The sequence below is a fragment of the Marmota flaviventris genome, chromosome 5 (genome assembly GCF_047511675.1).
Source record: "Marmota flaviventris isolate mMarFla1 chromosome 5, mMarFla1.hap1, whole genome shotgun sequence".
In the NCBI taxonomy this organism is placed as follows: Eukaryota; Metazoa; Chordata; class Mammalia; order Rodentia; family Sciuridae; genus Marmota; species Marmota flaviventris.
Window position 1 is genome coordinate 81,801,710 of NC_092502.1, and position 26,302 is coordinate 81,828,011.

Genomic DNA, 26,302 nt, shown 5'->3' on the forward strand with positions numbered 1-26,302 from the left:
AATTTTGAGGAGTGACTGTGTAAAGCACTTGTCACAATGCTCATTAATGGAAGCTACTTTCACTATTTTATCCATCTGACTACATATTTCATTGAGGAAACTATAATAGCAAAACAAAATTCTATCCTAGTGTAGGGCTAGGATGCTAGTTGCTAAAGTCAGCCATGCTTCTTACTTCTACAGCTAAACCTTCCAGCTTGCTAAACGAAGATAACTATTACTTACAGTACTCCAAGATCAAATTTGCCAGGAAGTTGCCCAGAACCTCGTGAATGAGATCCAAAGGTCACTATCCACAAACCAGGATGTAATAGTCTCCAATCGATTAGTTGCAGCAGTGAACTGCAACCTCCGACCATAACAGAAAACTGCAATAATGCACAAGGCTTTTGTTCTTTTAAAGTGGGCGTGGAGGCGCGACAAGCAAAGGAACAAAGAATAAGGAATGAAAATTATTTAAAATAGCCACTTCTAGGGCTGGGATTGTGGCTCAGTGGTAGAGTACTTGCCTGACAATGTGTAACTGGGTGCGATTCTCAGCACCACATATAAATAAGTGAATAAAATAAAGGTCTATCAACAACTAAAAATAAAAATAAAAAATAAATAGCCACCTCTACCCACAGCGGTCCTCAAATTCGAAGGTGCTAAACTTTGGTGGAACTAGTGGCAGTTAGGGGAAGCTCCGCAGTTCCCTAACTTAGCTGCCATTTGTGGAGTTTCAAAACCAAGAAACGAAAAAGGAAAGCAATGGAGGAGGAGGAGAAGGAGGCGGAGGAAGGGACAACGAGACGCAAGGGATCCTGAGGGCTGTACTGTCACTCTGAACCCGCGAAGCCGTTCAACCAACACATGCCCTTTCAAGGAGCCGCCTGTTTAGGGTCCTCAAAGCAAAGGAGACAAAGCAAATGCCTACCAGCGGCAGCAACCATCTGGAGATCAGTTTCTGTATCTCCTGTCCTCCATTGATCTTGGGGCCCTCACCTGACTCGGACGCGGTCGTCACGCGAGCTGCTGGAAATAGCCCGATACACATAGGTTTCCCCTTTTTATTCTGGGGACAAGGGTGGGTGAGGTTTTGGTCCTGAGACTTCAGCTGTACGCGGGGACAGGGGTCTTCTTCGTTCAGCAGCAGCTAAAGAGCCACATAGAGGTAGCTGAGGCACTACTACACCTCTTGAATCCCGGGCACGCCTCTTCTTCACCCGCCTAGGGTCTCACACACAAATTTGACCGGGCGGAACAATTTCCGGCAAGAGCCCAACGATCCGCCCTAATCTTTCCGGACCGAGGTTCCAAAGGCCCAGGAAGGACCGACTGGGATACTTCCGCTTCCTGTAGCACCAGATAAGTCGCGAGAGGAAGCTTAAATACAGTCGTTTGCATTTAGGACCACTTCGGTGAGTGGTCATTCTGATGTGCTTTATCATATGTACTGGTTTATTTTATTTTATCTTATTTTAAAGTGAAGTGTAATCTGACAGTAATTTCAAAACCATTCTCTTCGACTGAAGGCTGAAGATTTTGCGCAGGCGCCGTTGGGGCGGGAGGGTCTTGAACGTTGCGAAGTCCCACCCAGCAGGCTAGAAAGGGGAGAATATTGTTGTCGGGCCCTGGGAGGTGACAACTAGGTGGGATTGAGTTTTACTCAAAGTCGTTTTCCTGCTTGTGCATAGTTTATCTGGACCTTATCCTTAAAAGTCAGTTAACAAGCCATCAAAATGCTTGGGAAATACTTCTGCATAGTTATAGTATTTGAGACTCCAAGGTTATAAGTGAATTCAAAGGTCGGGTGCGGCTCTTGACTGACGTTAGAGCTTTCTGATCCATACTTTATCATAGTTGTGATTTAATCTGAAATATTGCCCCAAATTAAAGACTTCTGTGATGGGGAGAAACGTGAACTTAAGACAGGATCTTGTCACGTGGTTTTAAGGAAAAGAGGACTATTATTTTATTATTTCCCCTACGTGTGCATGTCAAAACCAGAATGGAAAAATAATTTTCAAAATGGAAATGAATATCTTATGTGGCTTCATGTGTATGCCTAAGGAGTTAAAGGCTTTTGTTGTTTTTGTAAGCTGAAATGAAGCAGAGAAGTATCTGGTATATTCATTTTCCAGTCTCTCACATTGCATAAAATTGTACTGGCCCATTTTTTTTCAACAATTAAAATAGAATACTTAAAAAAATCAGAATATAAATTCCAAGTTTTTGTATTATTGAAATCAAGATTTTACTTTAAGTTGTAATACATGCATATTATTACCTTTCAGAGGCATAGGTTACCAGCTTGATGGTTTTTACTCTTCTTGAAACACAAAACCTTATTGTATTTGAAGTAACACAGATAACTGTCTTACTTCATTGGACATACAAGATAAAATTATCAAAGAAATTAAGCAATAAATATTCACAAAGATATTTGTTCATTTTAACCAAATATGATCCTAACATTCCTTTTGCAAAAACAGAAGTTGTGATCACGCTCAACTACCTTTTCTGATTCCTAAATTCTTAAAAATATAAGCAAATCCAAAAATGGGCTAAAATACTCTTTATTTATGTAATTCAGACAGATCTCTTAATTCTTTGTGAATGATACCTTTGCTTAATAATCTGTGCATAGAAGATATTTTATTATGTTTGCCCTGAATGTTGCAGCTTAAAACCATTCTTCTCATATTAACTACCTCTCAAATGGTTGGTTTCTCGCGACCAGGTGATGAATAGAAAAAATTTCTGTTTTTTAAATTATTTTACATAAATACCAAACATGAATAACAACTCTTAACCATCTATTTAAAAGGCAATGCTTTTATAAACTCATCTGTCTTAGGCATGTTCTATTTCTCATCTGTCTCTTAAATTCAGAGCCAGCATTAAACCATAAGGTCATTATAGCTGAGTGCAGTGGAACACACCTAAATCCCACTACTCAGGAGGTTGTGGCAGCAGGATCACAAGATAGAAGTCAGCCTGTGCAATTTAGCAAGACGTTCTCTTAAAAAATAAAAGACTGGAGATGTGACTTAGTGGTAGAGTGTCCCTGGGTTTAATCCCTATTACTGCAAAAGTATGTAAATAAATAAATAGTCATTATAAATTATATGCCTCCTGAGTCTTCTGGGTTTTGCTATTAGCAGTATAAATTTATAAATAAACATAGCTCTAAAACATTAATCACTATTAATGTAAGGACAGAGATTTTAAAATCTTTTTTCCTTATAAAAATTTTGAGAAAAGAAAGTGTTCTCTTAAAACAGCCTGATGTGAATGATAATATTTGAATATAACAATAAATACATATTGCTTTACTATTTACAAAGGACTTATCAAATCCATTATATCATTAATCCTCATTATTGTAAAAAAAAAAAAAAAGGACAGTTGTTATGTCTTTTTTTCCCCCCAAACATTGGTACTGAGTCGTAGGTAAGTATCAAACACCTGTAATTCTTACTCCATCCTTCTTAGACAACACCCTTCTTGAAATTCCATGTATGTATTCTCACCAACAGTACTCTGCAACTTTGATAGTACTTGTTTTTTGTTTTCCTGTTGTGTATATAATAGTATTGTATTGTGGTTTTAATTAACGTTTTTTTGTTGTTGTTGTCTCAAGTGATGTAGAGTACTTTTCATTTGTTTATTTAACCATATATCTATACAGCTCTTTTGCTCATTTTAAAAATTGGATTGTTTTCTTATAAATTTTGAAAGTTCTTTATAAATTTCAGATAGAAGTTCTTTATTGGAAATGTGTTTTGCAAATATTTTCTCCCAGATGTGATTTCTTTTATTTTCTTAACAATATATTTAAAAGAACAAAAGTTATAATTTTTATTTCATAAATGATGTTTTTTATTTGTTATTTTGGAAGTATTGCCAGACCAAAGTTCTTCTCTTCTAGAATTGGACTTCTGTAATTATAGGTTTTATATTTGGACCTATGACCCATTTTAAGTTAATTTTTACATATAGTGCAAGGTATAAGTTGAAGTTCATGGTTTTTTTTTTTAATACAGTTGTTTATTTGTTCCAGTATTTATTGAAAACAGACTTTCTTCATTAAAATTACTTTGGAACTTCTGCTGAAAATCTGTTTACCATATCTGAGTGGATTTTTATTGGAGACTCTTATTTTTTTCCATGGATCTACTGCTCTCATTTTGCTAGTACCATAGTCTTGATTGCCACACCATCACTTGGTCCCAAGAAACTGAGTCTTGTAATAATGAAGTTCTTTAACTATTTTTACTTTACAAAATTGTTTTAACTTTTCTAAGTCCCATGTCAATTTGAGAACTGGCTTATCTGTTTCTACAAAAGAGTTTCTGATTTGGATTGCATTGAATCTTTAATCATTTTGGGGGAAATTGGCATCTTTGTAAAGTTGTCCAGCTTTTTCTCCTTGTTAGGGTGGGAGTAACTTTACAACCTTCTACATTTTAGAAACTTCTGTGGGAATTTTTAAATGATATTTCAGATGGAAACAATTTACTTTCATTGTGTTATTCACTGTAATATCCTTATGGGAAGAGATAATAAGATTAATTCCTTTATTTGTAAAATGGATGTCATCCCTTACTGCTTTCTCAGGAACATAATACTGTCACTTATTATTTTTTCCTCTCCTCCATTTCTAATAGTCTTTCTCTGGAAGCCCTTCCTCTTAAAACTTTTTGGGTTATTCCCTTCTTGCAACCAAAACAATTTTTCTTTAATTTTTAAAAATTGTAGTAATTTGAAATTTACCATTTTAACCATTTTTAAGTGTGCCATTAACTAACTAGCATTCAGTCCATTAATATTGTATAACAATCACCACCGTCCATCTCCAGAACTCTTTTCACCTTGTATAAATGAAGCTATACCCATTAGACAATAATTTACCTCTTTCCTGCTCCCTATTTAGACCAATGACTGAACCTTGTGTCTATCTCTTTTGTTTGTTTATTTGTTTGTTTTTAAATACCTTTATTTTATTTATTTATTTTTATGTGGTGCTGAGGATTGAACCAAGGGCCTTGCACATGCTAGGCTAGCACTCTACTGCTGAGCCATAACCCCAGCCCCTCCCCCCATCTATCTCTTTTTTCTTCTTTTTTTAATTTGTTTTAATTAGTTACACATGACAGTACAATGACCTTGACATATCATACATTTGAATCAGATGGGATATAATATCTCATTTTTCTGAGTATGCAAGTTGCATAATCACATTAGTCATGCATTTACATATATACACACAGTAATAATAATGTCTGTTTCTTTCTACTATCCTTCCTATCTCCCCACCCCCTCTCCTCCCCTTCCATCACTTCTCTCTACCTAATCTAGGGTAACGCTATTCTTTTTTTTTTCTCATATCTTCATTCATGTATTTTGTATAACAATGAGGGTCTCCTTCTACCATCCATGCACACGCGCACGAGCACACACACACACACACACACACACTGGGTACAAGTCCTTTGTTTTATATATATATATATATTTATTTATTTATTAATTAATTAAAGACATCTTTTCCCAGTTTCTGACTTGCCTTTTCACTTTCTTAATAGTATCTTTTGATGAACAGACATGTTGACTTTTATGAAATCCTAGTATTTTTTTTTGTATATGTCCTGTTTAAGAAATCTTTGCTTATTCTAAGGATTTCAAGATCTTTTCCTTTGTTTTCTCCCAGAAGCTTTGTTGTTTACCTTTCACATTTAGGATTATGATCTATGTGGAATTAGTGTTTAAGAAAAATGTGAGGCAGCTGCTTAATGGCTTTATTTTCCTATAAAGATATCCAGTTATTCCAATATCACTAAAAGACCATATCTTCCCCCATTATATTGAATGTTTTATTGTAAACTAATTGGCTTTATATGTATGGATCTAATTCTGCATTCCCTATTCTGTTCCAGTGGCCTACTTGTCTATTTTTATGCCAGTTCTACAGTGTCTTTTTTACTTATTTTTATACAAGATCTTAAAATCTAATCCATTAATTTTCAAGGGTTTTTCAGAAGCTGCAATATACTACTTTGTTCAATTTGTGGGTACAGCCATCTTTTATAAAATGAAAAAGTTATATATTTAAATGAAAGTGGATTAAACTTAGAACATATTGATTGATAATACTTTGCAGAGAACCGACCTGTTTTTTAGATTATAATGGGACTATGTCAGCATTACAGAAGTTTTACTTTTAAGCAGATTATACTTCATGTTAACTTAATATTGAAGGATGTTAGAATTGCATTGGTATTTTCTGTGAACTTGTAAATAGACCAGAAAAGTGTTATTAGCTGTTCAAAGAGCTGTATCATAGGAAAAGAGACTTATACATCTTAAGCTATGGTTCATTGGCATACTCTGTTCTGCTTTGTTCCAATGTTCTCTTTACAGTAATATATTCTTTGTTTCATCTTGAGATCCTCCAATAGTCAGAAAATATGTTGTTTTTAGAATTTCGAATTTTAATAATTTGTATTAGAGTTGTAGCAGGAAAATGAAGATATATTCTCTTGTGGTTTTTAAAGAAAATTTAATAAAATTCCTTTTTTCAGAGGTATGGATAGGGACAAATAAACCTGGAGATTAATAGCAGCAAAAAATAGTTCCTACTTCTAGGACTGACATGTCAAGAAGAAATGATTTTGACTTCCAGTGAGAATTAGAGACAAAGAATACAGGCTCCCCGATGGGTGCTCTTTGTAAAGGGTTGCAGCTTTATCTAAGGAAAGAGCCAGTAAATAAATATCCTGACTTCTTTCTTCTCTTGCATTCTGATTTGCCACTGCCTCCCACTGATAATTCCAATCAGAAAATGATAAATGCAGAGTGTAAGGGTCAATTTCCTAGGGCACAGCGAACAGGAGAGAAAGGCCAAAAGTGGATATGGAGGATTGAGCATGGTGGCAAATAGAATAACACAGAATTGTTCCTTTTAACTGAAAATATGAAATAAAAGCTTTTTTTTTTTTTTGTAAAAGGTTCACCATGTTACCTATAGTCTGTTATAGAAAAGGGTTTGGTTTTGCTTTTGCCAGTACAGCCAGATTTTTTTTTTTATGACATTGACAGAGTATATGCAGCACCAAAACTCATTTTTGTTCAAGATAAATAGTTTACATGTAGATCAGAAGAATGTATGAGATCTGGCTGCTAAATATCTTCTCTGTCATGTATCATTAAAACATTCACAAAATATATTTAACATATGATTTGAATATGAGGTTTTTTGCATTTTGTACTGATCATGAATGTATTTAGAAGTAATATAAAATTACATTTCTCTCCTTATAATCTGTTATTTAAATGTCACAAAACAGGACCAACCTATGTAAGTAACATTTTCATTGTTGGCAATAAGAGGACTAACCAAACCTTACAGAGATTATATTTGTTCATTTTTCCCCTAGTATATAGAAAATTTTCAGCATTGCTTATCACACAAAAAGAGACAAGATAATTTGTCTTGATTTATCTCAAAAATAGCATTTGAATATTTTTGTTCACATACATCACTCTGTTACTTTTTTGTACTACAATTGTCTCCCTCCCAGAAATGTTTTGGGAATGCTCAATTCAAAAGCAGAGATGTGACAGAAACCTGAACTAAAATAGGCTTTTCCCGAAGCATGAATTAGATTATTATTTAAGTAATATCTTTAAATATCTTTTACCTAGGTTCACGATGGTCCGGAGTGGAAAAAATGGTGACCTTCATCTTAAACAGATTGCATATTATAAGCGAACTGGTGAATATCATTCAACTACACTACCAAGTGAGAGAAGTGGCATTAGAAGAGCAGCAAAAAAATTTGTCTTCAAAGGTGAAATTAACATCCAAAATTTTGAATATAAGTTATAGATTCTTTTCCACATGCGTTTTTATTTTGTGGATTCCTGATAATTTCTGTGGTAATTTGTTGTTGCTAAACAGTTATGAGTTAAGATGGTAATGACAATCAAAAGCAAAATGAGAAATCATACTGAAGCCAACGGAAGGCCAGTAAGCATAAGAAGGGCCTTCAGAATTATATACAGAGATACCATGAAAAAATAAATAAAACCTACATAGAAGCCTGCGTGAGAATTGATTGATTTTTCCTTCCTTTGTACTTCAGTAGTTCCTACTTAGATGGGGCATTTTCAAGCACTTACGCCACTGTAAATAAGGAATTTATTTGATGTTTAATATAAAAATATTAACAAAGTTAACTAATTTGTTTTCTAAAAGAAGAAATGGAGGGAATTAACTGTATTCATTTCTGTGCCCCCCCCCCCCACACACACACACTGCTATAAAGTATTCTCAGAGTTACATTTATTTTTGGATCCTGAATTCCCTTGATAGATTAAATATTTGAAAGGCAGTGCAATATTTATCTTGAAAGGTCCTCTTCCCCCCTTCCCTCCTCCAAAGAGGATCAGAAGTTTGGGATAGGATAGATAAGAAGAATAGTCAATGAGTAGCTAAATGAGTGTCGGTGCTTTTAATGGGAGTTTTGCACATAGGTATGTTAGGCTTTTCCCAAAGCATGTCAAGAAAATTCTAATAAACAAATGCCTGTTCTCCTCTCCTGTGTACATGCCTATCAATAACTCCATATGCTTAAAGAAGGCAGACTATTTACTTCTTATACCCTTAAAGTGAGATGTTGGGGATGCAAATCAAGTCAAGATGGCGCCTGGCACTTTGTCAGGAGAAGTGGTTTGTGAAGCAATGCCAGTGAGCCATTAAGATGATGAGGATTCCTTATTGGCTGACTGCTGATGTTAATTGAGTCAAGCTGTGTGTAATTAGTTAAGTATATATACCTCTGCTATCTGGCAGAGAAGTGGCTCCTGCTACCTTGGGTGCCTGCTACTTTGAGTTCCCGCTGAGTTCACTCGCAATAAAGTAGTTCCCATTTCAACCTTCAAGTTGCTTGTCACTTCTCGGTTATTTTGCCCAGCCAGACTGCGGCAGTGAGGATTCATTTTTATTCATTTATTTAATCATTTATGGAAAAAATGTTTAACTGAGTTTTCACTGAATGCCAATCATATCCTATGCCCTTAAGATATATAAGAGTTCCTGATTTATAAGATAAAGAGTTCCTTTACTCAGAATGCTTTCCTTCTAATTAAATAAGGAACATTTTATTCAGCATGTGTTTTAGCACATAGTAGCTTAGTGCTAGATTCTGTCCTTTAAGTAGTTATCTTGTCCATACTGGAGAAGTGATGGTTCTGAATCCCTTGGTTGTTTCTCAATTGCAAATTCTTCTCAGGTATCCTAAAGAAAATGCAACTAGCTTGGAAAAGTGGATTGTGCCTGTAATCTCAGCAGTTTGGGAGGCTAAAGCAGGAGGATCATGAGTTCAAAGCCACCTCAACAATTTAGCAAGGCCCTAAGCAACTTAGTGAGACCCTGTCATTAAATAAAATATTCAAAAACGGCTGGGGATGTGGCTCAGTGGTTGAGTGCCCTAGGTTCAATACCCAGTACTAAGGAAAAAGAAAGAAATGCAATTAGCTCAGTGTAGTGGTATAGCCCTATAATTCCAGCCACTGGCAACTTCAAGTTGGAGGCCATCCTAGGCAATTTAGTCAGTTCCTCTTTTTTTTTTTTTTTTTTAAATAAACAGGCCTGGGGAGGTATCTCAGTGGTAGAGTGCCCTGAGTTCCATCCTTAGTACTATAGGGGGGGAGGGGGAAGGAAAGAAAATAACTTAAAACATTTAGCTTATTCCTCTTTACCAACCCTAGCTTTTATTCAAATCTAGAAAAAGCAGAGAGGGGTAGTTGCTTACAAAACTACAGTTATATAAGTGCAATATTTTTAGAAAATTCTCTTCCGGGGGTTATTTTTCTGTATATAATTCATTTGCTAATTTATGCCATTTTTAGGAGGCATCTGCAGATATTTGTCCTAGTTTGAGCTCTCACATAGATAATTTCATACTGTCACAGTTATTACATGCTTTGGCAAATAAGCTGGCTCTGCTTATATTGATAGTTACAGAATTAAAGCAGCTAGGGTTCTTCCTAGATAGCCAATAAGTATAACAGCTAAGGACCTTAGAGTTTGTATGGTGACATCATTACAAATAAATATTATTTTAAGTGGAGAAAGACTTTGTAAATTCAGTAACTCCATAGTTTGAAGATAAGTCTGTGATTATCTTTATGATATAAATTTTTAAAAAGTTACAGTTTTATCTCTTTGGTATCATTTATTCCAGAAAAAAAGCTGTTTTATGTTGGAAAAGACAGAAAACAAAATCGTTTGGTAATTGTTTCAGAAGAGGAAAAAAAGAAAGTCCTAAGAGAATGCCATGAAAATGACACTGGAGCTCATCATGGCATATCCAGAACTCTCACTTTAGTGGAATCCAGTTACTATTGGACTTCTGTGACCAATGATGTCAAACAGTGGGTATGGCTTTATGTATTTAGAACACTTTGACTAATATCTTTTTAAGAAGTATGCAAAATTTGTTGTTGCTCCAGATTTACTCTGGTTTCTCATTAAGTATTTTTTTGTATGGGAGTTTATGTACTAAAAAAATATTAATTGTTAGTTTTATTTCCCTTCACAGTTCTTTTAAATCACTAAATTGCAATTTGAACTAAAATAAAAGTATTGTTTAAACATTTGAAAATACTATATTTAGGGCTGGGGTTGTGGCTCAGCGGTAGAGTGCTTGCCTAGCATGTGTAAGGCACTGTGTTTAATCCTCAGCACCACATAAAAATAAAATAAAATGAAGGTATTGTGTTCAACTACAATTAAAAAATAAAATATTTAAACAAAGAAAATACCATATTTATATAGATGATTTAGAACCACATTTTCATCATTGAACTTTTTTGTATAGGCAGAATTTAAATGGGGCTGAAATTCCTTTGATTAATTCATTACATTTTTAATGCCAGTCATATTTTCTGTATGCAGGAGAATATGTTTACAAATCAAACCCAGTTTCTGCTCTCAGCTTTCATTTCTATTCCAATTTGAGTTAGAAAGTGTCAAACATGGCAGAAACTCCAAACCAAAATCAAATTGTGAACCTGCCATGCATCCCTTATAAACATGCAGTGAAATCTTTGCCACTGAATATGTATGATTTGAGAATGGATATGATCTTTTGAAATTATCAGAGGTTATTTCTGATTAAATCTGGTGAATAAGTTGGAAAGTGAAAAAATCTGATCAAAAGTAACTATGACTATACTGTAGTACGATCATTTAAAATTTTTTCTTAAAATTAGTTTGGAATTAGTCTCCAAAGTGAAATTACAGAAGTACATTGAAAAATGGCACCATCCATAAATTTATCATTTGATCTCATCTCACTTCCTTTAACTGAAACATGGGCTTTGTTTTTGTTCACTGACCCCTCTTTTTTTGTTCATTAGGACCTAGAGAAATTCCTGGTGTCTATAAATGTTGTTATTGAAATTACATCAATGAATATTCTTGGAGTAAATGAATGAATGAACATCTTAAGAGTGATAACTTTAGAAACATCTTTTACATATAGAAATTATCGCATATTCACAAACTGATTTAAAGTCATAGAAAATGAATCATCACATAGTTTCCCATAAATATGTACAATTTTATGTGTCAATTAAAAAGTAAAATAATAGGGACTGGGGATGTGGCTCAGTGGTAGAGTGCTTGCCTCGCACATGTGAGGCCCTGGGTTCCATCCTTAGCACCAAATATAAATAAAGTAAAGGTATAAAAAACAAAGTAAAATAATAGGAAAACTTACTTTAAGACCTATTGGTTTAATAAATATTTATTGAATGTGAATTAGAATTATGTTCCATGTGACTAAAACCCTATAAGATGGTCATTTGATAGAAATAGCAATTACTATTTGCTTATTGTTCTTAATAAAAGATTTTTGTTTTGAATTTAATTATTTTTTTTCTGTACCACTGAGCTTTATACTTTTGTTTTCATGTTGTTATTTTCAACTTGAAAATTTTCCTTTAGCATTTCTTACAAGGCAGTCCAATGACAATTAACTCACTTTTTTTTTTGCCCTGGAAATATCTTGATGTTGCCTTCATTTCTAAATGGCAGCTTTTCTGGGTAGAATATTCTTAGTTGTTAGTTTTTCAATAAAAGGTTTAATTCAGTTTGCTGTTCTTAGTCCAAAAGTTTCTCCTTCAAAATGCAAAGTACCTACTAACCATTTCAAAATTACGATTTATAAGATTAATTTTATATGTCAACTATATTAATATTTGTCTTTATTTTCTTTATTGTGTTCCTCTTTGTAGGTATATGCTTGTCAGCATTGCCAAGTGGCAAAAAATACAGTTATTCTAGCACCTAAACAACACCTTCTCAAGGTGGACAATCCATGGAGTATAGTTACTGTTGATCTGATGGGACCTTTTCATACAAGCAACAGAAGTCACGTATACGCTTTAATCATGACAGATTTGTTTACAAAGTGGGTTATGATTTTGCCTCTGTGTGATGTTTCAGCATCAGAAATTTCTAAAGCTATTATCAATATATTTTTCTTATATGGACCTCCTCAGAAAATAATAATGGACCAAAGAGATGAATTCATTCAACAGGTAGGATGATTAAACTACTTAGGTTTGAGAGTATATTCTTCCTGCCTTTCAGTGTTCAGTCCACAGTGCCCTGTGCATGATAAAGTGCTTAATAAGTTCAGATAAATTGCTATGGTACAAGGGTAGTTGGACTGGAAATTAGGAGACTAGATTTTAGTACTTACTGTGCTGCTAAATATTTGTAAACCTATCTTTGGGAATCCTCAAACTAAAATGAGAAGATTACACAAAATAATCTTTGTTTGCTTCTTGCCCATGAAGCCAGATGGAAGATTAGGGGAGGAAAGGAAGGGGGTTAAGGGGGAAGAGACAGGAAAGGGGAGAAACTACAGAATGAAATTAACCAGGGCTGGTGTTGTGGCTCAGTGGTAGAGCACTTGCTTAGCACATGTGAGGCCCTGGGTTCGATTGTCAGCACCACATATAAGTAAATAAAATAAAGGTCTATTGACAACATATATATATTAATTATATATCTATATATTAATCAAATTATGTGATGTACTTATATGAGTATACCACAGTGAATTCCGCCTTTATATGTGTCTATAAAGCACAAATCAAAAGAAAAAAAAACCAAGAACAAAAAATTAGAAGACAAACCAGTAGAATAGAGGAAAGGGAGCAGAGGGAAGGAATGGGATGAGGAAAGAAGTACTGGGAACTGAAATGAAACAAAGTGTGTTCCATATGTTTATGATTATGTCAGAATGAACCTCACTTATATATAACTAGAATGCACTGATAAAAACTTAAAAATCTCTAATTGTCAGGTAAAGGGGGACTTGACTAGATGGAAAAATACATCTTATACATGAATGAGAATATTCAATATTGAAAGATGTTTTTCCCCTTGTCTTGGCCTTTTACCTAATTAAAGTTAATCTGGAAGAATAAGCAGGCAATAATATGTATGAAAAGTCTAAAAAACAAATGTAATACTGTTAGACTTAAAGCCTATTTTAAATTTTTGCAGTTAAACCAGGCAGAGTGGTACATACCTGTAGTCCTAGCTACTTGGAAGGCTGAGGTGGGAGGATCACTTGTGCCCAAGAGTTCAAGATGAACCTGAGCAAAATAACAAGACTTTGTTAAAAAAAAAAAAAAAAAAGGAAAGGAAAGGAAAAAAAGTATAAAATTTCATAAGGGATAGATTACCGTATAGGAATAATCAGAGTTAGCTAGACTTTCTTGGTACATAATACCTATGATGTCTCAGTCCAAAAGAAATACCTAAACTTGTATTTATTAAGTAGTTAGGGCTTGTGTGAGGATCCCTAAGACTATCCCCATCTTCCACTAGGGACAATCCTCATGATTCACTAGGAGAACACAGCATTTAGGCATATTCATGGTTAATGTTTATTCAGTGGAAGCATATAAAGCAAAATCAGCAAAGAGAAAAGGTATATGAGGAGAAGTCAGAGAAATACAAGAAATAGTAACTTGTGTAAGCTCCTAAGATCTCTCCCACTAGAGACACAGGATGTGTTTATTTTCCTGCAGCAGTGAATTGTGACAAGGGATGTGGAATATTGCCTACAAGGGAAGCTCTTTGGAGACCCAGTGTCTTGAGTTTTTACTGGGACCTTTTCTCATAGGCACCCTGACCTGGCATATAACAAATTTCTAAACCCTCAGAAGGAAAAGTGTTTAGCAAAAGCCACATGATTTGTATAAACTATTCAGGCATACTGAGCCACGCTTATCAGAAAGTGGGTAGAACCTTTTTGGTGGGAACCAGAATCCAAGATCTTAGATATCTGCCAAGGACCAATCTTATAAGGAGGATTTTTTTTTTTTTTTTGTACTAGGGATTGAATCCAGGAGTGTTTAACCACTGAGACACAATCCACAGCCCTTTTTTGTGTTTTATTTAGAGATGGGGTCTCACTGAGTTACTTAGATCCTTGCTAAGTTGCTGAGGGTGACTCTGAACTCGAAATCTTTCTGCCTCAGCCTCCTCCTGAGTCACTGGGATTATAGGCGTGTGCCACCAGCTCAGCATAAGGAGGACTTTCAAAGGATAGCAGTCTCAGACCTTCCATGTTAATTCTTTTCAGCACAGGTCTATGCAGACAACTTAATAAGCATTTACATCCTAACCCACTTAATATCCATTTTAAAATATAACACTCGTAGCTGGGGGTGTAGGTCAGTAGCAAAACATACTTAGCATACATGAGATCCTGGGTTTAATTCTCAGCACTAAAATAATGAAGAAAATGAAATATGTATATGTTTATAAAATACTCATAAATTGAAAGTATTTTTACTTCATTCAATAATCAAAAACTATGTACCTGTTGTCTACTAAATGAAAGCCAGGCAACGGGGGACACACCTCTAATCCCAGCCACTTGTGAGGTTAAGGTGGGAGGATCAAGAGTTTTGAGCTCAGCCTGAATAACATGGCAAGATCCTTTCACCAAAAAAAAAGAAAGAGAGAGAGAGAGAGAGAGAAAGAAAGAAAGAAATTCAATAATGATAATATAGTAGCCATTATGATTAGCTAGCAGGTTTTTTTGGTCATGTTCAAAGTAACTTTAACGTTTACTAAAGATAATAATAAATGTTTACAAGTCTTTTTTGTGAGATTTCTTTATAATAAAAAAGTTACATATGTTTGGGAAAATTTGTACTTTTTGCTGTGATTAAACTGAAATATTTCATAAAAGTATAATGGTGAAAATGTAAAATGTATTCTTTTATCAGCAAATACAGAAAATCCTGCTTGGGCTGGGGTTGGGCTGAGTGGTAGAGCACTTACCTAGCATGTGTGAGGCACTGGGTTTAATTCTTAGCACCACATGTAAATAAAATAAAGGTCCACTGACAACTAAAAATAATTTTTTAAATAAATAAAGAAAACACTGCTAGAGTGTTGAAGTAAGTTTAGAACAATAAACAAATGGGAAATTTATTATACATTTAGATAAAAATTCAGATATTTCTAACATACTCAGCTTAGAGTATTTGCTAAATTGTTTCCATAAAAGATAAGAAAACTTTTTGTAAACTTCTGAAGAAAAAGAATAAGCCTTTATTATTTGTTCTTTTAAAATATACATTGACAGTAGAGTGTATTTTAAAATATTATACATATATTGAGTATAATTTATTCTAATTAGGATCCCATTCTTGTGGTTGAATATGATGTGGGGTTATACTGGTCATGTGAGAATAAGACTTTTCAATGGGAAAACATCTTCATTTTTTTAAATGTCATATGAAACTAAAATTGTAACGACTGATAGAATATCTGATTAGATGGTTGAGGGAAAAAGTTGATGGGATAAGGTTATCACAAGTAGATTCACTGGATCATTCCTAGGCAACCTTTTGTAACAAAGAGATTGAAGCCTTTTCCATGAGTCATTTAAAGCCATTGATCAAGTCCTCAGATTGAAACTGACTTCAGTGACAACTGTTCTCTGAGATTTCTAATTACTTTTTAATCAAAAGGAGAAAATTAGTAGATAAGAACTGAATTAGTACATATATCAGCATGGAATTGTGTTCAGCAGCAAGTAACAGAGAATTCCTCTTCCTTCTCCAATACGTAAACTGCAGAAAGAATTTGTTTTGTACTCAGGCAAAAGAAGACCAGGCTGAAAAGAAAAGAATGATAACTGTGAATATCATTGGGAACCCATGCTGAGAGCTTTCTGTTCTACCATCTTTGGGTAGTTACTCTGAATTTTAGGCACATAATATGCCAGAGCTCAGGTCACAGTGTCTACCTATCAGTCAGAAGAAAGGGGAGGACAGTGAGCAAAAACAAAAAACAAAAAAACTAATTAAAGCTGAGATTATATAATAAATTTAGCATATCTTTTTTTCTGCCAGAATTGTATTTCATGAGCACTTTTACCTTCCAGGGAGATTGGGAAATACAGTTGCATTTCTTTTAGCTTTTCTCTGATTAGCATTACATGTTTAATTGTAATGTAAGGCTTGGTTGTAGCTCAATGGTAAGGCGTTTGCCTAGCATGTGTGAGGCATTGGGTTCCATCCTTAGCACCACATAAAAATAAATAAAATAAAGGTATTGAATCTATTTTTTTTTTTTTTAAAGTGTGTGGGGGGCACGATGGCTGATGTAGGAAAAGTAGTTATTTTACATTTTACTGTTAACAAGTTTTCTAAACTCATTTTAACTTCTTTTAGGCCCTGCATAAAAATAACTGCAATAGCAACAAAAATAATAGTAGTAGTTCATAGTAATAAAGGTAGTTAAAAGTAATAAAGTAGCTAAAACTAATAAGTTCTTGACTATTGCTTGGCAAGAATTCTTTTTAAATGCTTTATAAACATTAATTTATTTAATTCTCATAGGAGTTCTGGATAAGAAGTTTCATTATTTTACAGATAAGGAAGTTTGGCCAAGTGAGTTTCAGTCACCTGGCCAAGGGCACCTGCCTGTTTACTGAATTATGTGACCTACTATATATATATGATGAACTGAATTAAAAAGTTACTTGGATACAGAATTGCTGTTAAATCCTGACCTTCTGTTTCTTTATTTTATGTGTGTGGTAAGGCAGTTAACCTCCCAAGGTTATCTTCAAAGTAGGGTTAATAATACCTCAGAAAATCATTTTAAGATTTAATGACAACAATGTAAAGCATCTTTTGTATTGACTATCACATAGCAAGGACTCAGTAGTAACTACTATTTTAAGTAAAATATCACAATTATTTTTATTTTTTATTTTTGAATTATTGGAAATTGATTGTAGGGGCACTTCACCACTGAGCCATATCCCCAGCCCTTTTTTATTTTTGATTGTGAGATGGGGTCTGGCTAAGTTGTCCAGGCTAAATTCTTTTTGAAGTCTTTTTTAAATCAGTGAAAAATACAAATGTTAAAAAGTCAACTTTGTTTTATGTATTTTTCAGATCAATGATGAACTATATGGATTATTTGGTACAAAACAGATTATAATTCCTCATGCCTCTGGAACTGTTAATCCAACTGAAAGTACTCCCAGCACAATCAAAACATTTCTTTCCAAATACTGTGCTGACCATCCCAACAACTGGGATGAGCACCTATCAGCTCTTTCATTTGCCTTCAATGTAACTCACTTGGTATGTGCCTTTATATTAATTCTGTACTTCTGAGTTATGACTATTTCTTGGCTAGAAAACATATTTTATTACAAAATTGTTGTTTATTTTTCTTAAAATAGGAACCTACTAAGAATACACCATATTTTCAAATGTTTAACCGAAATCCTTATATGCCAGAGACTTCGGATAATCTTCATGAAGTGGATGGTGGTAATACAAATATGTTTGCTAGAATTCTAGATGCAATTAAAGAAGCTGATAAAATAATGGAGAATAAGACAACTTCAGTGGGCCAGGTGATTCTATTTAATTCCAGTGGCTTGGGAGGTTGAGGCAGGAGCATCATGAGTTCAAAGCCAGCCTCAGCAACAGTGAGGCGCTAAGCAACTCAGTGAGACCCTGTCTGTAAATAAAATACAAAATAGGGCTGGGGATGTAGCTCAGTGGTTCAGTGACCCTGACTTCAATCCCCAGTAACCCCCCATCTCCCCCCAAAATGAAAAACTATAGAACTCTATAAAGTGATATTTATTCTTAAAATTTCAGCATGTATACATGTTCATGCACATATATATGCCATACCCTTAAACCAAAATGTTTCTATATGTTAAGTTCTTCTTGTCTTAGTTAAATAGTATGCTTGCTAGTTTGGAATTCTGATAGTAATGAGAAAATTATGAGTTTTAGAATCATAGCTGTATTCTGTATTTTGACTTTGAGAAATGACTAACATTTTAGTTTGCCTTCTCTGTGTAGCAGGGGTGAAAATACTGACTTTGAAATGTTACTTTAAGAATTGAATCAGACTCTTGCCTACTTTTCAGTAGCATTTCAATAAATAACCATTTTGTTATAATATTATCATTATCTGCATTTGCCTTCAAGAAATAACTCACCTCTTGCTTTTTTTTTTTTTTTACATTTGTAGATGGAGAACAACAATTTAGATGACCTAAATAAAAGCAAAATCATTGTTAAAAAGAAACCAAAGCAATTAAATCCATTTCATTTAAAAGTGGGTCATGAAGTTTTAAGACAAAGGAAAAATTGGTGGAAGGATGGTCGTTTTCAATCTGAATGGGTTGGTCCTTGTGTCATAGACTATATTACAGAAAGTGGATGTGCTGTCCTCAGAGACAATACTGGAACTAGGCTTAAAAGACCTATCAAAATGTCCCACCTTAAGCCTTACATAAGAGAATCCAGTGAACAAGGTAAATATCTGTCACTTTTGTGCATTTTTACTTTCTTTGAAAAGAGAAATTAAAAATACTAGAAATCTTTCTTACTTTTTGGGCTTTTTTTTTTTGTTCTTATTATTTTTATGCAATTTGATAATAGTTTTAGGTAGGTATCCCAAGTCTGTTTTATTAGAATGTGTCTTCTGAAACTGAAAGATTTTATTTTGATTTGTAGTAGGCTTTTTAGTAATTCATGTGGAAAATACTGAACCTATATCTTCTGTTTTTGCTTTCACAACATCCTGTTAGACACTTGATGCCTGATTTTAGCATGGAAAAAAATCAACTAAAATTATCAATGCCATAAACAAACATTGTACAGAATTTAGTTGTGAAATAAATAAGGGAACTTAAAAATGTCGTGAGTGGGGAAAGGTGAGGGTACAGGGTGGGTTGTTCCCACAATGCTATAAAACATGATTGTACTCTAAACAGTCATAATTATCCCCAAATATGTCTAGTTCTTTATAGTCAAGATAGCTGATCTTTTTAACCTTTACTTTCATAGACTAGTTAAATAACATTTTTGCTATGGCTTTCAGATTAAGTCTCCTACTTTAACAAGACTGTTTTATTTTGTCCCTAGAGCTTCTCTGGGACAGGTGACTGAGAGAGAGTTAACTGATACCTTAGCCAATAATTATGCTTTTTATCTAAAGAAAGGTACAGCATAAGTAATATTTGAATATAAGTAACAGCTAATGGATGATACAATATTGATTTTGTTTGTTTGTTTTATGGCATTGGGAATTGAATTCAGGGTCACTCTACCACTGAACTATACCCCCAGCCCTTTTTATTTTATTTTGAGTTATGGTCTCAGCTCAATTGACCATGATGACTTACATCTTATGGGCATGCACCACCATACCCAGCCAACATACTATATTTTAAACAATATAAGCAAGTTATTTAGCAGGTTTAAATAAATAGCAACAAGAGCCGCAATGACAAGTAACCTACACTTATCCTGTATTTGGATGTGAAGCCCTTAGGAGCCGGTCAGTAATAATAGCTCAACTATGCTTCTTATCTAAGCCACAACTCTAGTGCTAAAAGCTCTTAGTGCTTTTCCTTCTTGTGACAGACACAGTTATTCTAGTCAGTAAACTTATCTTGACTATGTTCTAATTCTGAAAACTCACAAGTACTTTCATTTTCTTTGTTAGAAGGTAAGTGCTTTCATTCCTTGTGCCTCTTGGTTCTCAGCTACCCGGTATAATCTCTTGCTTCCACAAGTTATGTAGAAAAAAAGATTATATATTTATAAGCTATCCTTTCTGTAGCAAGATTTCTTTCTTATCTTGGCTGTTCAGGACTTGCTGCCTTCTAATGTACTGACCTTCCTTAATACAAAATTTACACTTAAAATGATCCTGTATCATGATCTGTTTCAATATTTTTTAGTTTACTTTTACCACAGACTTTCTCAGAAAGGACAGCAGATATTTTGCTGCTTCTGAATATAGCTAATCTTAATTGGGAACAAAAGTTTCTAAACATTATAAATTTTGCCTCATTATTGAATTCTCCAAAGATGTTTCTTTCAGTAATATGAGAAAATTGTAATATTACTACTAGCATACACATAGGGAACTAAGATTAATGGGTGAATTTGTTTTAATTTTTCATGTTAACCAAAGGGAGTTCTCATCTGGTCATCCTAGAATCTGCATCTTGATTGGCCATTCTTTGGTCCTCTTTTTTGTATTTTTTTCATTTGCAAAAATTCAACATACATATGATTCTTGCCATCTATTTTTTTAAAATATCATGTATTTTCCTAAAAATCTTCATTTTATAAGCTGATTTTCAGGAGTCCTTGAGCTAAATTTAATGCAAACAATATCTTTGAATAACTCAACTTCATATTTGACATAAATTTGGGCAACCTATATCCAAAAGAACTATAAATTTGTCTGCTTTTGTCATCAACACTCTTTACCATTCTTGAGATTTTGTAGTTATATTAAAGATTTACTATCTGAAACACATATACTTCTGTTGCCAAAATCTTATCCATTCTTATCTAGAACATAATGTAGACAGAACACATTTGGTATTAGATCTACAGTATTTGTCATTGCTGTTTTAAGCAAGGCTATTTAATATTTTATCTAGTTATTTTTTTAGCAAGAAATTTTAAAACGTACTGTAGTATCTCTTCATAATCATAAATGTTCCCTTTTGAAAGGAAAAATTACGTTATTAATTCACTGTTCTATTCATCACAAATTTTGAGTTGTTTTTAATTTATTTGATTTGTGATAGATTTGGTCTCCATCACCCAAAAATTTCACACTCATTTTCCTTCATGATGGAAAACCCCCCACCTGCAAAATGATTTGCACTATTGAGTAAGTTTTCTATTGTTACCATAACAAACTACAATAAATTTAGTGGCTTGAAACAACAAAATTTTGTTATGTTAAAGTTCTATAACTTAATGTCCAACATAGCTATCAGTGGGATAAAATCAAAGCATCACCATAGTTGTGCTCCTTTCTGAAGGCTCTAGAAAGAATCCATTTTCTAGTTTCTAGAAGTTATCGTCACTACTTGATACAAGGTCCTTTTCTTCTGTCTTTAAAGCCAGCAGTGGCTCAACCTCCTCTTCTGCCTCCCTTTTCCACATTTGAAGATCTTTTTCCTTGGACCTGCCCACATAATTCAAGATAATTCCCCTTCATTTTCAGTGGCACTAGGGATTGAACCCAGGAATGTTCTACCTCTGAGCTGCATCCTTGACCTTTTTTATTAGTATTATTTTATTTTGAGAAAGGGTCTCTGTGTTGCCCAGGCAGGCTGGAATTTGGAATCGCCCTGCATTTGCTTTCTGAATAAATGGGATTATAGACATGTATCACCTCACAAACTAATCTTCCTATTTTAAGTGTAACTTTTTACATCCTTAATTCCAGCACTACCTTAATTTGGCATGTTAGATTATATATTCATAGGTTCCAGGGATTACTATATAGACATCTTTGGGAGTCCATTATTCTTCCAACCACAGTATAGTCTGCATAAATGAAACAAAGCAAAACTTAGTCTATATGGCATTAAACTCAAAATATCCACATTATTATTGATTATTATTGATATAGCTCAGGCAGAGAAAGCCTTCTTTTAGCTTTTTAGTTTTATAATTTCCAAGAGTCAATCAAATCCTCTCTTGATAGTATTAATTATTATTAATGATAGTGATGAGGTATGAAATTATAGTTATTATTTATGAGAAACAATATAATAGAATGGCAACATATTCTAAAAGACTGAGAATTACCAGACCATGTATAGGGTTAATTTAGTCACCTTTCTTCAGAATAAGAAAGTTAAGTAGTATGAAACCTTATATTTTTCTTTCTATATGAAGAAATTAACTAAAGTCATTCAGATTTTTGAGGTTCTTATTTTAATGTATTATTTTTAAAATCTTATTGTTTTATTTCTTAAAAGTACATAATAAAAAAGTATATTAAACTACCGAATCTAATACCTCAGATTCAGAGAAACTAAGGACTTAATATTTGGTTCAATCAAAACTGAAATGAAGCTGGGCACAGTGGCACAGCAGCCTATAATCCCAGCGGTCCCGGAAGCTGAGACAGGAAGATGGAGAGTTCAAAGCCAGCCTCAGCAATATTGAGGCACTAAGCAACTCAGTGAGACCCTGTCTGTAAATGAAATACAAATTAGGGCTGAGGGGCTGGAGTTGTGGCTCAGTGTTAAAGCACTTGCCTGGCATCTGTGAGGCACTGGATTCAATTTTCAGCACCATATATAGAAAAATAAATAAATAAAAATAAAGGTCCATCGACAACTAAAATATATGTATTCATATAAAATTAAAAAATATAGGGCTGGGGATGTGGATCAGTGGCCAAGTGCCCCTGAATTCAATCCCTGGTAACCGCCACCCCCCAAAAAAAACTGAAATGATACTTTTATTAAACAAATCATAACTTAATTAAAAGGATGAGAAAAGAAGTTTGTAAAGTCTGTTGTGTAACATAACTGAATAGAGAAGTACTTTAATATGGTATGTTTATCTTTCTCTATTTTGAGGGTAAAAGCTTTACATTCTTTTCTATATCCCTGACCCAGGATTGTTCTAGGTCAACATAGTCTAATAGATGTATAACACAAAAACTATATAACACATAATTTTAAATTTTCTAGTAAAAATTTTAAAAAATACAAGGAAATATGTTAAAATAATTTTAATGTCATATTTTTCATAATTCCATATCTAAAATATTAGACCAACATATGTATGAGGTTCAAAGTTTCTTTTCTGATAATATTTATTGAAATTAAAGAGTATTTCTTTTGAATTAGAAGATTTAAGCTATAGTAGAATTTGAAACCTAGATATCTTCGAGTAGTTTTCCATTGTGTATAAAATGATTTGTGTCGAATTTGCTGAGTATAATCCTTGTTCTCTACAGTTTTATTATAGTAAGGTAGTTTAGATTCTCACTTATTTAAAAGAAAAAATGTGTATATTTGTGTATTATTATATTACATACATATAGAAACTTTCCTTTTACTAATAAGTGATATTAGTAAAGTCAGAGTAACTTCGAGTGCTTAAGCTCAAGGTCTCTGAATGCATTTCCAGGAAATCAAAGTGATTAACTCATAAGCGATTAACATCTAGGCATATTACTCTCTGTCGATATATATTTACTGTGTATATTTTTCAGAAGTAGAACAATCCACTCATCTGTATGGAAAAAATTTTAGGCAGAAAACGTTCATCAAAGATCTCTGAAACTGTATTTGGAAATTCCTTTAATACTATGGTATTTGTGATCACTTAATAACTTTACAGCAGTGTACAGACCTTGAACCTATAGAATTCTCCATTGACTATTAGTAGAATAATTTACCAACAATACTATTACCATACCTAACCTTTGAAGTTCTCTTATAAATTACTACCTGCCCCAATGTCAAACCTCTGTCAACACATTCTGAGTTTTTCATTTCCATGGATCATTTTTTCTTCTTTCATGCTGCTGTTGGTCCTAATACTTTTCATGGGGTGTGTGATTTGTATTTTCTCTTTCAGTTTTATTCATCTTATCCATCAGTTCATCCCATATTAGAATACAGATATCATTTTCTTTTCATCTTCAATTATCTATACTTTATTCCATCGTAAATTGTGTCTCTTCTTAATGTTATTTTCAACCTAATCACTGCTTTTACATTAATAAGAATTGGTGAAATTAAACTTGGAACACCTCTTAAAAACTAAAATACCAGGCATACTTTACTTCAGGAAGAATTAACTGGGCTAACATAAGCCCTAGCTTGTTTATGTGATCTGTTGATAGCCTAGATTTGTATGATGTACTGAAATTTATAAATTTAAATTTATAAATGTTTAAATTGGTTTAGTTAGTGTAGGATCATTTCCCCATACATGTTAGCAAATTTATCTAGTCTGATCAACTTTCATTGATCTTCAATCTAAATGGACAAATTATCTTTCTTTTGCTATTTCTTGAACTTAAAATATAGGTACTCAATAAGCTAATAAAAACTTAAATAGAATCTGTTAATGTCTTGGGAGAAAATTCAGAAAAGAAGGCAAGGTTCAGGACATAATCAGATGTGGTAGAAAACTGCCTTTGTAATGAATTAAAAGTATCTGATAGGAAGAAATCCTTTTCTGTTATTCTTTATATTAAAAGATACTGCTACTTTGCTGTCAGTTTAACATTCATTTTAGATACATTTTTCTTGAGGATAATGATAAATTTGCTAAGAATATAATAAAATGCTGGAAAGAAGATTCCTGTAACAGTTTCAGTGTAGATTAGGTAGACCTAAGAATTACACTTAAGCTAACCTTTTAAAGCTACTTCATCGAAGCCTGCCTCCTTACACATTCCTATCACATCTGATTTTAGCAACTTTATTTTCAGTAATCTGTTTATAACCTATATTGTAATAATTTGATATTATCTTCTTAATGTGTGTTGTAAAAAGACCGAAGAATTATCTAATATTGTACATGTAAGGATGTGACAGATATTTTAAACCTTAATAATACACCCAGGAATATTTTGCCAGAAGCATATTAAATACATCATCATTATCAAAAACATAGTTTTATAATTTTGCTTTTAATCTCTACCACTCCTACTCCCTGTCTTCCACACATAAGTATCTGTCTGAGACAGGTCAGGGTAATGGGAAAATTTATCTGTTTTAAAATCCTTGACCATTGTGTGTGTGAGAGAGAGATATATAAATATGTAAATTTTTATTTATTTCACACACACACATTTTAACTGGATAAGTAAGAAGAAGTTAATCTTGATTGTTCATTTTCATTAGTTTAACTTTTGTTCCTCACTTAACATTGTTTAATTTTAAAATGATATTTAATTATAATTGTGAAAAGCAAACTTATGTCTCTTCTTTCAGACAGTCTTTATCTCTTGCAAGGTTCAGTAGTGACAGATCATGACTACATTGGATTGCCTGAAATTCCAGTTGGAGCATACCAAGCAAATATTCTGGTAGAAGATGCACCTATTGGTATAGTTGACAATGAGTTACTAACATCAAACAAGGATCGTGAACTGTTAGAATATAGAAATGCCAAAACCTCTCCATTGATAGAAGATCATGGTACTCTTGAAAAGCAGACTTTCAGTCTGTTGGACACTTCAAACCAAGTTCTTGAGTACTTAAGTTAGTAAATACCAAAATTAATTTTAAGTACTTATTTAGAATGTATAAAACCCCTTGAGTCTTGATATTTTATCTATTAAATTGTATAGAAGTATCTTGACACTCTGAAGGCAAAATCCTGAAAGTTTGTTTTATAATGGTTTATTTATATAAAGTTGTGCTACATTTGAGTATCAGTATGTGTGTGTGTGTGTGTGTGTGTGTGTGTGTGTATATATACACACATGTGTGAAAAAATTCAGTTTTTATTTTAAATAAAGAATGGGTAAAGCACCTTTGCTTGTTATGAATTAAATTCTAGTTCAAAACTCTCAAATTTTGTCTGTTATTGGTATTGCATTTTCAGTTTTAATTTCTCTCCCTTTTAAAACATAAATTTCAACTACCTAGAATGGGATTAATAAATATTGGATGAACTGTAACATTAATGAAATAAAACTGCTTTCTTTGTCATTTGAGTTTCTAAAAACAATATTGTGGAGGAAAATTAGGGTTGCTTAATGGGTTTTTCACAATATTGATAATTTCAAATTATCTACTTTGTTAGATAGGTTCAAGAAACTATATGTTTGTTTGAAAACATTTGTTCATTTCCATATTATTTATTAAAATCTAAAGCATCCATTATAAGATTTTTTTCTGCAGTCTTTAAAAAAAGTAAGTATGAAACTGTAATG

The 26,302-nt window shown here is 33.3% G+C and overlaps 2 protein-coding genes across 20 annotated transcripts in view; one reads left to right on the forward strand and one right to left on the reverse strand.

Annotated features, from left to right (window-relative positions):
- The window catches only part of Ppip5k2 (diphosphoinositol pentakisphosphate kinase 2), a 124,041-nt gene extending 122,842 nt beyond the window's left edge, over window positions 1-1,199 (reverse strand). For 18 of the 19 annotated variants that reach the window (XM_071612364.1, XM_071612363.1, XM_071612368.1 and 15 more), the window contains exon 1: window positions 985-1,199. The gene's annotated coding sequence lies outside the window, so the exon portion shown is untranslated. Of the gene's footprint in view, window positions 1-916 lie in introns of all 19 variants that reach the window. The other variant, XM_071612361.1, reaches the window with a different exon arrangement.
- A 107-nt stretch (window positions 1,200-1,306) lies between these two features.
- On the forward strand, window positions 1,307-25,941 carry Gin1 (gypsy retrotransposon integrase 1). Its single transcript, XM_027927709.2, has 8 exons — window positions 1,307-1,400; window positions 7,690-7,835; window positions 10,233-10,426; window positions 12,289-12,594; window positions 17,497-17,688; window positions 17,790-17,966; window positions 18,599-18,884; window positions 25,356-25,941. The coding sequence occupies exons 2-8, from the start codon at window positions 7,697-7,699 to the stop codon at window positions 25,628-25,630; spliced, it is 1,569 nt and encodes a 522-aa protein (XP_027783510.1). The 5' UTR covers window positions 1,307-1,400; window positions 7,690-7,696; the 3' UTR covers window positions 25,631-25,941.
- The last annotated feature ends 361 nt before the right edge of the window (window positions 25,942-26,302 follow it).

Excerpts from the sequence above, each read along its gene's own strand:
- Gin1 (XM_027927709.2), top strand. The coding sequence starts at position 7,697 with ATGGTCCGGAGTGGAAAAAATGGTGACCTTCATCTTAAACAGATTGCA. Across the intron at positions 10,427-12,288 it reads CCAATGATGTCAAACAGTGG|GTATATGCTTGTCAGCATTG; the intron begins GTATGGCTTTAT and ends TCCTCTTTGTAG. Across the intron at positions 17,689-17,789 it reads CCTTCAATGTAACTCACTTG|GAACCTACTAAGAATACACC; the intron begins GTATGTGCCTTT and ends TTCTTAAAATAG.